Raw genomic sequence first — 13,657 nt, forward strand, 5'->3', positions numbered from 1 at the left:
CCATTTATGACAAAATGGGAAGGGGATCTTGGAAAGGTTATTACCTCCAGGGAGTGGGGGATTATATGTGGGGAAGTTTACAAGGCATCATCTTGTGCATTAGTATAGGAGAATGCCTATAAGGTTCTGACCCGCTGGTAATTTACACCGGAGCGATTGCATAAAATGTACCCCCAAGTTTCTAATCAATGCTAGAGATGTAGTATTTTTGTGGGTACCTTTCTGCATGTTTGGTGGGATTGTCCAGTCCTGCGCCCTTTTTGGAGGAGTGCGGTTTGCACTTTAACAGGTCTGGTGGGTAAACAGGTGGGAGACTCCCCCAATCATTTGCTTGCTTGGTCTGTATAACACTGGGGAATATAAATGGCAAACTAAACTTCTTAGAACAGGTTTGGCAGCTGCTAAATGCTTAATAGCAGGATATTGGAAAAGCAGCACAGCTCCTTCACATTCCGAGTGGGTCAATAAGCTTGTGTCCTTGGGGAGAATGGAAATTTCTGTAGCAAAGCAGCATCACTTTATGTCTCAGATATCCACTTGGAAGCAGTTGGAAGATAAATTGGCTGTTCTTTAGTTCCTACTCTTTGGACTCCTTTGTTCTGTTAGGATGTTGGGCATGGGCAGGGGGGACATGGAGGGGGGATTAGGGTTGACATGTGGTGGACAGGGGTATACTTCGTTTCTTGTTTGGAAATATAGGAGTAGTTACATTTTGTGATGTTGTATAAGAATGTTCCTCTTGATTGTATTTTTTGCTAATTGTTCTTTTGGAGGTGTATTGGTTATTAACAAAAAATTTATAATAAAAATCTTTAAAGTTCTCACTGCAGGCCACCTTTTATTAGCATCTCATTGGAAAAGATCAGAGATGCTGGCCTTTTTGGTGCTGCTGACCAAAGCGAACTACAGTATTCCCCCGAAATTCACGGGGGTTCCGTTCCATGAACCCCGTGAATTTCAAAAAAACCGCGAATACGGTTTTCCCCCTGTCAAAAGGCAGGAGAGGGCAGCTGGGGTGCCGGCAGGTGCAGAAAATCACCCACGGTATGCTCCAACCGTCTCTTCCTGTTACTAAAGTCAGGCTACACCAATCAGGAGCTACTTTGACATGCCAGATAGCATGTCAAAGCAGCTCCTGATTGGTGTAACCATGACTTTAGTATAAGCAAGTGGCAGTTGGAAAATACCGCAAATTACTGAGTCTGTGATTCGCAAACCGTGAATTTGCGAGAATTTACTATATATTCAACAAATGTCTAAGCTGACTGCCCTTAGGAGGAATCATCTGACTCTTTATTACAAGACTTGGAATGCTTACATCACATGGCAACAAACTCATTCTGAGGCAGCATCTTCACTATAATGGCTATTTTGTAGATGCTTTCTTAGTGATGTTCTACCTGCGCACATCCTTTCTTTGGAGTTCTAGGAGATTGGTGGGGTTTTTTGTTTTGTTGGGGGGGAAGGGGGAGCATTGTTGTGCTCTTTTTCATTATGCATGAGCCAAGGAGTATCAGTACATCACTGTATGTGTGATTATATGCATATGTAAATGTTTGGATTTGTTAATAAAAATATTGGAGGGGAAACCCCCTCCCCAATGAGCACTTCTCATTAATGCTGAGGGCTTAATGCAGCTGGCCTTTGTAGTTTTTGTTTGTGGCCAGAAGGGGAACCCTCACTAGCTTCGGAGCCAGCCATCTCGAGGGTTTTTCCAGCAGCTGCAAAACGTGCATATTCTAAAATTTGTGTGTTTAGGCTTTTTTAATCTACCTATCCATTTAAGTTCAAAGAAAAGCACCACACATAGTAATACAATAAATAAGCACAAATCATGAAAATCTCATTTAAAAAATCAGGATAATTGATGCTTTTTCTGTTTTCACCTCACAATAATTCAAAAACAAAAATACCCAGTCTATCATCATCATCATCATCATCATCATAAACATCATCATCAGTAAAACACCATATTTAAAGAGCAGGTTGTATTGTATTTTACTGCAACAAGGGTAATCTCTCTTTAACTGTTCTTATTCCACATTGTAGACAAGATGATCCTCTTTTTGGCATCGTGCAAAGTGCTTTTGCAAATGTGCACTTTGCTTAGAAAGAGCACAAAATGCCTGACATTTGGTGTGTTTGACTGTTTCATATGCTTGCACTTTTTGCCTGTGAAGTATGCTTTTTGCAAAGTCACTAGGCTCAGGTGGCACCATTTTGACAGTAGTTGATGCTAGGGCATGACAAAGGAGTTTCTGACCCCTAGATCTCTTTGGGTGAGTCTGGTTTTAGGAAGGGAGAGAGGCGGCCAGCCCTTGTTCTATTTGATAGAAAGGATGGGGCTTTTGAGGGAGTCTTTTTTTCCAATTTATGCCCCAGCCTAGGCTGCCAGAATGTGGGGACAACCACCAGGGTTGTATTTTTTTTTCAAAATTTATCATATGTTGCCATAGCCAGGAACAATAGTACTCATTATCTGGACTATAATAATCTGTGAACATTTTCTGGATAAGCGACTTTAAAGGCCTTGTGCTGAAACTCCATCTCCGTTATTTGGTTTTCTTTTTCTACATCATAATAGGCAGCATGGAAAAACGTTCATATAATAGATAACACTTACAATGTCAGCACAATACATGTCCTTAACATAAGAACATAATAGCCATACTGGGTCAGCCCAGCATCCTGTTTCCACAATGGCCAATCCAGGTCACATGCACCTGGCAAAAACCCTAAATGGTAGCAACATTCCATGCTACCAACCCCAGGGTTAATAGGAAGAGTGTGGCGCAATGGTTAAAGCTATAGCCTCAGCACCCTTGAGGTTGTGGGTTCAAACCCATGATGTTCCTTGTGATCCTGGGCAAGTCACTTAATTTCCCCCGTTGTCCCAGGTACATTAGATTGATTGTGAGCCTGCCAGGAAAGATGGGGAGAAATGCCTGAGTACCTGAATAAATTCATGTAAACTATTCTGAGCTCCCCTGGGAGAACGGTATAGAAAATTGAATAAATAAATATTCATATAAAATAGATATAATTAGGTGGTGACTAGTCAGAATATGAATTATGGATATGAGATCCTTGTGCAATAAAAATATGGCCAAAAGTTGTATATCTAATGAAGCAGCATAAATGATCTAGTATTTTATGAGCTTGGAGAACATTAGACTTATTTGGCAGTTTTATTTGGCCAGATTGAAATTCCTCTTGAAAGCATGTTCTCTGTCCTTCATAACTAGACTCACTTTTAATGGATGATTCTTGGGAACAGAGATGGCACCAAAACCGACCTGATATTTCTTTAAGATTTAGTTGCTGCCTTTTTGAAGAAATTCACCCAAAGCAATCTATAGCAAGAACAAGCCAGACATAGGCAATAGACAACTGTAGCAGTAAAAATATTCAAATAATGGTATACATTATGGCATTATATGCTACTTGCAATGTCAACACAATATGCATTAAATATCTTAACAGAGCATAGCAAGCAGGAGTTAGATAGAAAATAAGGGTGACTAACAAGGAAAAATTTCATGTGGAGTCAGAAACAGTGCATGAAAAACATCTCATCTAGAGCAGGACTGGATAAGCAGAATGTGCAGCTGGTCTTTTTGTGTATGTGCAGCTAGCTAGCTAGCTAGATGCTTCTAATATTAAAGTCTTGGAAGGAAGGAGTTGTGTTTTCATCTGCTTACTAAAGTAAAGATAATTGGATGTGCTACTCCTGCTTTTCAGACTTGAATGATTCTTAGTTCCTTATTATGACTTTCAGGTCTGGAAGGCTGTAGGCTGGAGACTAATTGCCCTCTCCTTAGGTCTTTATGGGCTTCTGTATGTGTATGAACGCCTCACTTGGACAACAAAAGCCAAGGAACGAGCTTTCAAGCGCCAATTTGTGGAATATGCTGGTGAGAAGCTACAGCTGATTGTCAGTTACACTGGATCCAACTGCAGCCATCAGGTGCAACAGTGAGTGTTCAGTTTGGCTATTACTAATATATTTCAGTTTGTTAATCCCAGTGCACGAAAACATCAAAGATACATCTTTTCAAATCACTCAATTTTTTCAAATATGGTGCCACAGAAGGATGACCCGACACAGGCTGTGTTTCGGCAATATTGTACTGCCTGTGTCAGAAGTCAATTCAACTACATAAAACAATACAAATATAAACATCTAGACATATCCATCAGTAATAATCAAAAAGACAATCCAGAAATCATCACAATTAAAATAGACAAAACGTTTGAATAAAAAAAACAATAAATTTTGGTTACATGAAAATGGCTGTGGAATACTGAAAAAGCAAAGGCCAATGCAGAAACAGTGAAAACTTTAACAAAGTCAACAAAAGATGTAACTCACATCTAATGTAAGAATTAAAGATATAAAAAATGCAATGAAACAATAAGACACTTTATGAAATATGCTTTAATCAACATGTTACTAAAACAAAACTAACCCCCATTTTATAAAGCCACACGGCAACAGCCCGTGAAGCCCTTTAAATCCCTATGGGCTTTTGGGCAGTGGGCAGTGGCCCATATTAAATAACTTCATAAAAGAGGCACTAAAAGAGAATATGATATGGCAGGTCTCTTTTTTTAGTTTTGTTAATTATCTTTAATGATGAGTTGAATTCAGGGAATTGTCTCAACATTGTTTTAAGAAGTCTTACATTTTTGATGTGATTATGAATGTCAGATTGGTTGTTCTATTTATTATGGGTTTGCATGTAATTTATTTGCAGATTTGTATGTGCAATTGTGCACTACTCAGAATATTAGATGGTGCAGTATAGAAATGTTTTAATAAATATTGGAACTTTAATTTTCACCCTTGTTGTTGTCAGACTGAGAATTAACATTTGAAGAAGGCAAGTTCAATCTTCTAAGAGAAGATGTAAATAATTTGTCACTTAAATATGAGAATTTCTTTTTTTCTTTACATTTTCTCCTAGGGAGCTGGCTAGCACATTTGCTCACTTATGTCAGCAGGTTGATGTCACACGGGAGAATCTGGAGCAAGATATTGCTGCTCTAAACATAAAGATTGAAGTCCTTGACTCCCTGCAGAGCAGAGCAAAATTACTTCGGTATGAAATCCATCTTATTCTTTCCGACTTAATGAATACTGAAAATAATGAGATCAAGAATGTCTTTCTAGGGCAAAATATAAAAAAAAATTGAATGGGACCAAATTTGGTGTGGAAGAAAAATTGGTGACAGTTCAAAAAATGAGCCATATCAGAATGGATCCTGAGAAAGAGGGGAGGGAAGAGTTATCTGTCTCAGGCACACGGAGCCTGATTCTAAAAATGGTGTCACAATTGTAGGTGGTGGTAGGCGTCCTACCACCATCTAATGGACCAATCAGGACAAACTTTTTTAAAATTTATGGGGTAAAGGACACCTACGGAAGCGTTAAGGCATGCCCAAGGCTGGTGTAGGTGTGGTTTACGCTGGAAGTGGCCTTAGGTGTCCATAGGTGTGCCTAGGTACTTCTCATAGGCACAAGTCAGACATCTTAAATGTAGGCCTTTAAAATGCTGGTCTAAATTTAAGGCGTTTATGGAAGAAAACAGATGCAGTTCTGGACAAGGTGCCTACCGGTGATCTACACGTGGTAGGCGCCCATTTTGCAGGCAGCATTTCCAGAATCGGTCCCAAACTATATATATATATATATATATATATATATATATATTTCATTGTCCTGCTGTCAACAATTGACATTCTTTTTGTGATTGTTAATACTCTTTGTATTGAAAATAATAAAAATAAAAAGTGGTCCAGAGAAATGTCTCCCAAGAAATGATCTAATGCAAAAACTGATTCTCCAAGGGAAATGCATCATAGAAACACTGATTCACTGACACATAGCAGTTCAAAAACATCTTTCAAACTGCCTCTCCCTCTTCCCTAATCTCATAGTAACACACAGATGGGTTGACAGAATCCCATGAGCTTTATTCCATATGCCTTCACCAATTGTTCTTTCCAACCCATTTTGAATATTCTAAAGAAATGTATACAAAATGGGTTGATAAAGTGTCCTCCTGGCCGGGGAGGGGGACACACACAAGATAACACTGAAAATTTTTAATGGAACTTACAAAATTGGATTCAGAGAAGACATACACCAGGTCAGTATTTAAACATACTTACTCAGGTAGAACCTGTTCTCTATCTATTGCTATACTGAACATTAAAGGAACTTCACCATTTAGCGAAACTCACGCAAGTGCTCAGAACCTTTTGTAAAGTAGAAGAACCACAAGCCGGGGACAAGCCCCTAAATGTGGACTCCTTAATCTTTCATTGCACTGCTGCAAGGTTTTTTTTTTTTAAGGTGATGATGTAGCTTTGCTCAAAAATTATGATGATAATCAAGTATTATAAAGTCCAAAAAGCTTCAATGTTTAACTTAGCTTCAAAAGAACACCATGCTTTCCAGTGAGTGAAGATGTGAAGACTCAAGCGGGTCCTCTGTCTATTGCTGCCAATCAAGATATACTGCAGTGGCATATCCAGATAGCCTCAGCACTATCCATAAAAATGCAGACTTTACAAACGAACAGTATGTTTAGGTACTGCTCATTTTAAATTGCCTCCCCTTTCCCTTCTAGGTTAGAAAAAGACAACTACACATACTTGTACATTAGAAATATAAATATACACAGGGGCTGGAAAGAATTCAATGAGTCATGTTGTGCATGCTTTTCCCACTTGTTCTTTATGTATACCCTAGAAACTGTCTAAATACAGATTGACTGTGTTCTTTTTTTGATGCCTGAATGAAGCAAGTATATTTGGCCTTTGTAACAGGTAGTAATGGCTCATTTGTTTGCCTAGCAGTGATTTATCCACTTGGGGGGGTAGATGTACATACAGATTACCCTGTGAAACTGTGTGCACATCCTTCCTTTTAAGACTGTATCTTAATTGTTCTCTGAAGATTAGCCTTGTTTAAGCTTTCCCTTCTGCTGTTATAGTAGGGGTAGCAAGAAGCCCTGTGTGTGTCAGATAATCACAGCAGTAATCTGATTATACTATGGCTTTTGTTTTTATAGGAATAAAGCTGGATGGCTGGATAGCGAACTTAACATGTTCACTCATCAATATCTTCAGCAAAGCCGATAATCAAGAGAAAGTGGGGAATGCGAGAACTACAGAGAGCAAGGTGTACCCAGAATATCTTAGGAAACCCAGTACTGAGTGTGTGATAGGCCTAAGGTCCTCAGGAGAACCCAATAATAATAGGTATATGGTGAGTCTAGAGAACATATGAGGGACCTGTGAGGATCAGCATAAAAACCAATATATTCTGCACTGTATCAGCCATGTAAGCGTAAATCCACTTTCAAATACTTTTGTAGTATACTTTTATAGTAATTCAGCTGTTTGTCTGATTTAAGCAAAATTGGTGAAACAATTTCTTCAAAAATTTCCAACAGCATTTTTCTTTTTTGCATTTAGTGCCTATTTCAGGAAGAACTCTTTTAAATCTCGTTTTAACTCACTGTGTCCACTAATCATGATCAAATTCAATTTTAGTAAATATTAATTCATTCTTACCAATCAAAGTCCATATGTTCATATTTTTGGAACCTTCTGCAAAAATGATTGCCCTGAAAGCTTTCAGCATACCATTGTATGAATGCTGATACTGATTCAGCCCCTTGGATACATACCCTTCTCATTTAGCTAGTATATGAATTTTGGCTCGGGCTGTCTGTCTGAAGAATTGACATTAGACTATTCTTTTGCAGCTCTGTTTAGGTGCCAGTATCTTGGTTAGTTTTTACATTCCTCATAGCTCCATACTTACTGGAAAGATCTTTTAATGAAAGGAGGGAGGGGCTTGTATTAGAGAAGCCCAGCTGCCTTTAACCGGAGTTGACATTTGAACTCCACGATAGAATCTTTGCTTTTCAAAGTGTTAGGGAATGTGGGTTAGATATGTTTCTCTAAACTTAGTCCTGAGCTTTTTAAAGGTTGCAGTCAGTTTTCTTCCAAAACCAGCTAAAGATCAAGTAATTTCTTAATGTCTTTAGATCTGATTGGGATGAAGTTGGATAAGACATGAAATATATGCTAGTGCAGAGCGATGTTGAGAGCAGTTCTGCTTGTGTTTTGTTCTTTAATTTTTAGGCAGGTCCCAACATGTATTGATGATGGCTCTAAATAGGGTATGTTCATTTTTATTTTCACTACATTTTTTTTGTCCCAGGAATAAACTGCCCATCTGCATATGCTAGGCAATATCAAGGAGAGAATACAGGTCTAAATGTTACACTGAAGGAGGGATTTTTCCAAGAAGTAGCACAAACAGCTGATATTTCTGCTTTCTCTGGGAATTTGGAGAATCCTGCCACAGTCCCTGTTGCAGCATATAAGAGTGTCACATTGTAACTATTAGTGCATTGTAAAATCATTGAATTGCTAAATTGATTTTGTGCCCTACATGAAAAAAGAAAAATGCAGTAATGTATTTCATAGCAAATCCTTGTATAATGAACAACACAGTCTAAGTGGAGGGTTGGTTTTTTGACTCCTTTGAGGCTTCTATGGATGAGGTTTAGCTAATGGCACTTTATTACTATTTGCATGTCAGCCTTTCAGGAACCTGCTTGCTACACAGCAAAGGTTTTGCAAACAGAAAAAGTTAGGGAGAGATACTGCTGCTGGGGCACAGACCTATGCCACTGGACTATAGACAGATGCTGCAAGAATGCTGCTGTGGTGGCCTGGGGTGATCTCCCAGCTTCAGGATGAGCATGATGCTGCTGAGCCTGGACCAGGCAGGAGACCAGGTTATGTGAAGAGAGGAGTGATCTTCGGGTAGTGTAAAATGTAGGAGTGAGTGGGAATGAAAGGAAGCAGAAAAGGAAACCTCTCTTAAAAATGAATGTTAAGTTGTGAATATTATTGTAATATAATGTGGCAAAAGAATGTATATGACTTTGTTGGAAAAGAATAAAAATAATAAAATTGCAAAAAACTAAATATTGTCTCATCTGTTTGAAAATTAAGGACAGAACCTAGAAATTAAACCTGTTCACCATGATTTAAGACTTTGGTATATTTCTTCCTAGATCACTGTGAGCTCTCCATGGCACTATAGGGCTCAGCAGGCGAAAGGGGGGGGGAGCATCTCAAACATGTTTAAGTAGGAACCTTAGTTGATAGGCTTTTAGTTAAATTTGAGGGGTTTTGTATGTTATAAATTGTTTTTGTTTAGTTAATGGAAAGCCTGGAAATTCCATTGAAACTATTTATTTTAAATGTGCAGTAACAATTTGCATGTCTAATTTCTATTAATATTGGAGAGCAGCAGTCAAATAAACTAAGAAAAAAATTGTAAGTTTTTTAATCATTTCAGGAGAAATCAGTTCTTACCTGCTAATTTTCTTTTCTTTAGTCCCTCCAGAACCAGTCCATCTGTGTAGGTATACATATTCTTATATTTGTTGTATTGTATTTGGTATACCACCCTTCCTGCCCAACTTGACAGGGTGGCATGCAATAAAATAATTAAGAAAAAGAACAATGCTATAAAATGTAAATGTATCCTAAGTTGTCTATCTTGCAAACATTGTGAATGTATAGCTGTTCTGGGCTCCTGGGGAAAATGAGCTAGAAATCTAAATAAATGATACAAAAGAGGAAAAACACAAAAGAATGAGCAGAGGTTGAAAAGAGTAGTGAGGAGTAGACAGCTAGAGAATGACACGGGGACAAATTTGTCCCCATGAGAGCTATCTCCATCCCTGTGAGTTCTGAAATTGTCCCTGCCCCATTCCTGAAAGCTTTGTCCTCATCGGCACAAGCCTTGAACACTTAAGGGTTCAAAGCCTCCCTGCCGAAACCTGCCCCTGTGTTTGCAATACAGGGGGAAGGTCACCTGAGGTTGCAGACAAAATGGAGGGGCCAGACAGAGAAAATGGCGAAGTTCCCGCCAAAAATGCTCCCTCCATGGCCTGTAGCGGCTGAGAAGCCTGAACAGTCCCAGCTGCTAAAACAGGCAAGTCGGCATCAGCTGTCAAAAAATCAGCTGAGAGGGAATCCTTCGGGGAATCCCTCCGTGGGCGGTTGGGGAAGACCGGGCTTCCCCACTGCTCCCAGCCGACTCGCGAAGCACCATCGGCGGGGAGCTCTGGGCGCCTGCAGCCGCTGCCGACGGAGCTCCACCACCTCACCGGGCCAAACTACCGAATTCAGTCCGGCCGCGAGTGCCTCGCGGCTGGACCTAATTGTGTCCCACTCCCCTGGAGAAGGGCACAATTGCGCCATACGCGACCTAGCTATAAAAAAGTGCCGGTTAGATGAAAAAATACAGTAAAATACAGTTTTCTTAAAGGGAAACAACCCTCCAGACCAGCACTACCTCAGGATTTTTTTTTTTTTTACAGAACAGACTCCACAGGCTCTCGAAGCAATATGCCTTGCTTGATTTAGGGGGCAAGGCTTACTGCTGAGGCTCCTCTAGAAAAATGTGGGGAGGTGGAGGAAGTGGGGGGAGGGACCCCGCTCGAGACCCGCCAGGTTTGATACCCCCGAGGTCGGAAGGACCCCCAAACAGGGCTCGCCCAAGCTCTGTCCGGCCAAAAACAGGGACTAGAAACTCCCTAAACAAATTCCAACAGCCCTACCAAGGGAGATGGGAACAGATCACTCAACACCTGCTGGAGACGGAAAGAAGACTGATGTAAATAGAGAAGGGAGTATATTATATACTGTCCCACAGTTTTGTTTTCAGTCTCCACCTGCTGGTCATGATTGGATATATACCCATTCGTAAAGATTAACCTCTACTGGTCTGGAGAGTGCTAAAGAAGATCCTTTTGAACCTTTGAGGTCTGCTATACTACATTTCCTAACGTGGAAACTTAGCTCTTACTTCAGCAAGAATACTTAATGAATTGCAAGCACTAGTCGTCTATTTGTCATACCTGCAATTTTTCCCCAATAAAGTACTCATGCACACTCATCCAAAATTTCTCCAAAAATTGTTACAGATTTTCATATTACTTGGTCCATTGTTCTTTCCTCTTCCACATACTTCTTTAGCAGAGCAGTCTTCACACATTAGACTGTAGGAGGGCATTACTTTTCTATCTGGACAGAACTGTGGCTATCTGCACCACTAATCAAATGTTTGTCTCCAATTCAGCTACTCAAGGAAATTCAGTATCTAAATGTACTATATCCTCGTGGATTGCTCATTGCATCTTTTTGCTATATTAGAGCTCACTTATCTCCTCCCGGACAGATTAGAGCACATCAAGTTCGAACCACAGCTTCCTCAATTGCAAACTTAAAATCAGTCCCAATTCCAGATATCTGTAAGGCAGCAACTTGGTCCTCAGTTCATATGTTTATTAAGCACTATTGTTTGGACCAGAGTTCAGCACAAGACATTCAGTTCTCTGTAATTTATTTGTGCTGTAAGCTATTTCCTCCTCCCATCTTTCTTTATAACTAGGGACTCACCAGCAAGCGTGCCTGCATTTCCCTTGCTTGTCTCTGGAGAAAGCAAAGTTGCTTACCTGTAGCAGGAGAATGCAGCCACATTTGCCCACCCTCCATCCCCATTATCTATTTTGTTACTTATGTCACTAGCTTAACTGAGTTGTCAGGGGGTGCACGTTCTAAGAAAAAACAAAAACAAACAATAAACCAACAAACTATATTTAGGGGAGAGCACCGGCACGCAGTCTCAGAGGACTTCACCAGCAAGGGTGGCTGCATTCCCCTGCTGTCTACTGAGAACCCCTGTTATAGGTAAGCAACTTCTCTATACTTCATCATGTAGCCTTGTACATGAAGCAGCCTAGCTTGAATAATAATTATCACTATTCAGTCTGTATTTGTGGCTGCACTACTCGGCAGAAAGGTTAGGAGTCTGAAAAGGTCTGTTGGAAAAGATACATGTTCAGGGCTGTTTTGAATTTACTAAAAGAATCTTTTGCTCTAAGGGAAACTGGAAAGTGAGTTCCAGAGTGAAGGGGGCAACTGTGATGAGTAGTCGTGCTTGGTAGATAAAGGATATACATGAAGTGAACACAATGTTTATTATTCATTCAATTTTCTATACTGTTCTCCCAAGGGAGCTCAGAATGATTTACACAAATTTATTCAGGTACTCAAGCATTTTTCCCTGTCTGAAATGGTGGTCTGATCTTCCTCCAGCATTCATATCCCTTCCTCTATGTGTGGGTGGCCTCTCTCACTAGCCACGTCTCCTCCAGGCAGCAGCACTGTAAATAGGCTGGTTTTACTGGGGCTTTGTTTCTGCCTTGTCAGTCTTGTGCACTCACTTCCTGTAGGCAGACATGGTAGAGAAAAGCCCTAGTGAGGCCAGCTGCAAGCAGCCTATTTGCATTGCTACTGCTGTTTTAGAAGGACTGGGGAGTAGTGCTGCCTGATTCAGGAAAAAATATTTTGATTCGATTCAACCTGTTGAATTGATTTTTCTGCCGAATTCGGTGTTTTTTTCCCAAACGTCCTGGTGGGTTTATTTTATATCCTCTTCACCCACTCCGGCGCTGGGGTGTAAACAAAAAAGACTTTTCCTAGCTCACGGTCTAATACCAGCTCTGGCTGGATACAAATTTCAAATCTGATGTAATCACAAAACAGAAAATAAGATTTATTTTTTCTACCTTTTGTTGTCTGGTCATTTTGAAATCATGTTGGTCCCAGGCTTTGCGACAAACATCTTCTGATAACTCGCTTGCCAGGGTCTCTTGCCCATTTGTTGTTTTCTTCTTTCACTGTGGTAACCATCCATCTTCCATCTCTGTCCTGGAGTTCTGGCACCTTCCTTTTGTCTCTATTCCCATAGCTGCAGCGATGGACCCCACCATCCCTTCTTTTCTCAACTACCCTTTCATCCAGCATCTCTCCCACCTACCCCACCACCCCAGGTTCCACCAGCTCTCTCTTTCTCTTCCCAACTACCCTCCTATCCAATATCTCTATCCCCCCACACACCATCCCTTGTGTACAACTTCTCTCCCTTTCTGTTCCTTCCCTCCCTAAATCCCATTGTCCAACATCTCTCTCCCTATCCTGTTTTTAAATCCATTATTTCTTTTATCCCTCCCCCCTTAACTTGATCTCCTCCAGGTCCATCTCTCCCATCTATCTTCTCCCCCTCTCCATACCAACTCCCCCAAGTCCATCTCTTCCCTCCACCAAGTTCCTCTCTCCCATCTTCTCCTCCAGTCCACCAACTCCAACAAGTCCATAATCCCCCAGCTCTGACTCTCAACACAGAAGCCCAGTATTTGGCTGGCAGAGGGCAACACTCGTGCATTGTGGTACCTACCAAGAGCTCCTGGCACTTCGCATAGCGGACAAATGCTTTTCCCATGAGCTGCAGAAGCCTTGCAAAAGCCAAATGAGAAGCATCTCTGCATCACTTTCAATGCTCCTCACGAGCCCCCGGGTCGCCCAGAGCTCGCAAGTGCGTGGGGCTCTGGCCCTCACGGGGTGGCTGATGAAAGGCCAGCCGCTGGCAGGGCCCAGGAGAGCAGGCGTGCACACCCAAGCAGCAGCAGTGCATGCAGGTGGCATATCAGGGGTGTTTGCCAGGCTCTGGGGGAAGATGTGGCACAAGCATCTGCTACCAACCAACCAATTA

General features: G+C 40.9%; 1 protein-coding gene across 3 annotated transcripts in view; it reads left to right on the forward strand.

The window, feature by feature from the left end:
* MFN2 (mitofusin 2) overlaps positions 1-9,017 on the forward strand; it is a 38,417-nt gene extending 29,400 nt beyond the window's left edge. For 2 of the 3 annotated variants that reach the window (XM_033922020.1, XM_033922021.1), the window contains exons 16-18: positions 3,779-3,975; positions 4,968-5,102; positions 7,080-9,016. In XM_033922020.1, coding sequence (XP_033777911.1) covers positions 3,779-3,975; positions 4,968-5,102; positions 7,080-7,149 — 402 coding nt within the window. In that variant the 3' untranslated portion in view covers positions 7,150-9,016. Of the gene's footprint in view, positions 1-3,778; positions 3,976-4,967; positions 5,103-7,079 lie in introns of all 3 variants that reach the window. The other variant, XM_033922022.1, reaches the window with a different exon arrangement.
* The last annotated feature ends 4,640 nt before the right edge of the window (positions 9,018-13,657 follow it).

Source organism: Geotrypetes seraphini, chromosome 15, assembly GCF_902459505.1.
Source record: "Geotrypetes seraphini chromosome 15, aGeoSer1.1, whole genome shotgun sequence".
In the NCBI taxonomy this organism is placed as follows: domain Eukaryota; kingdom Metazoa; phylum Chordata; class Amphibia; order Gymnophiona; family Dermophiidae; genus Geotrypetes; species Geotrypetes seraphini.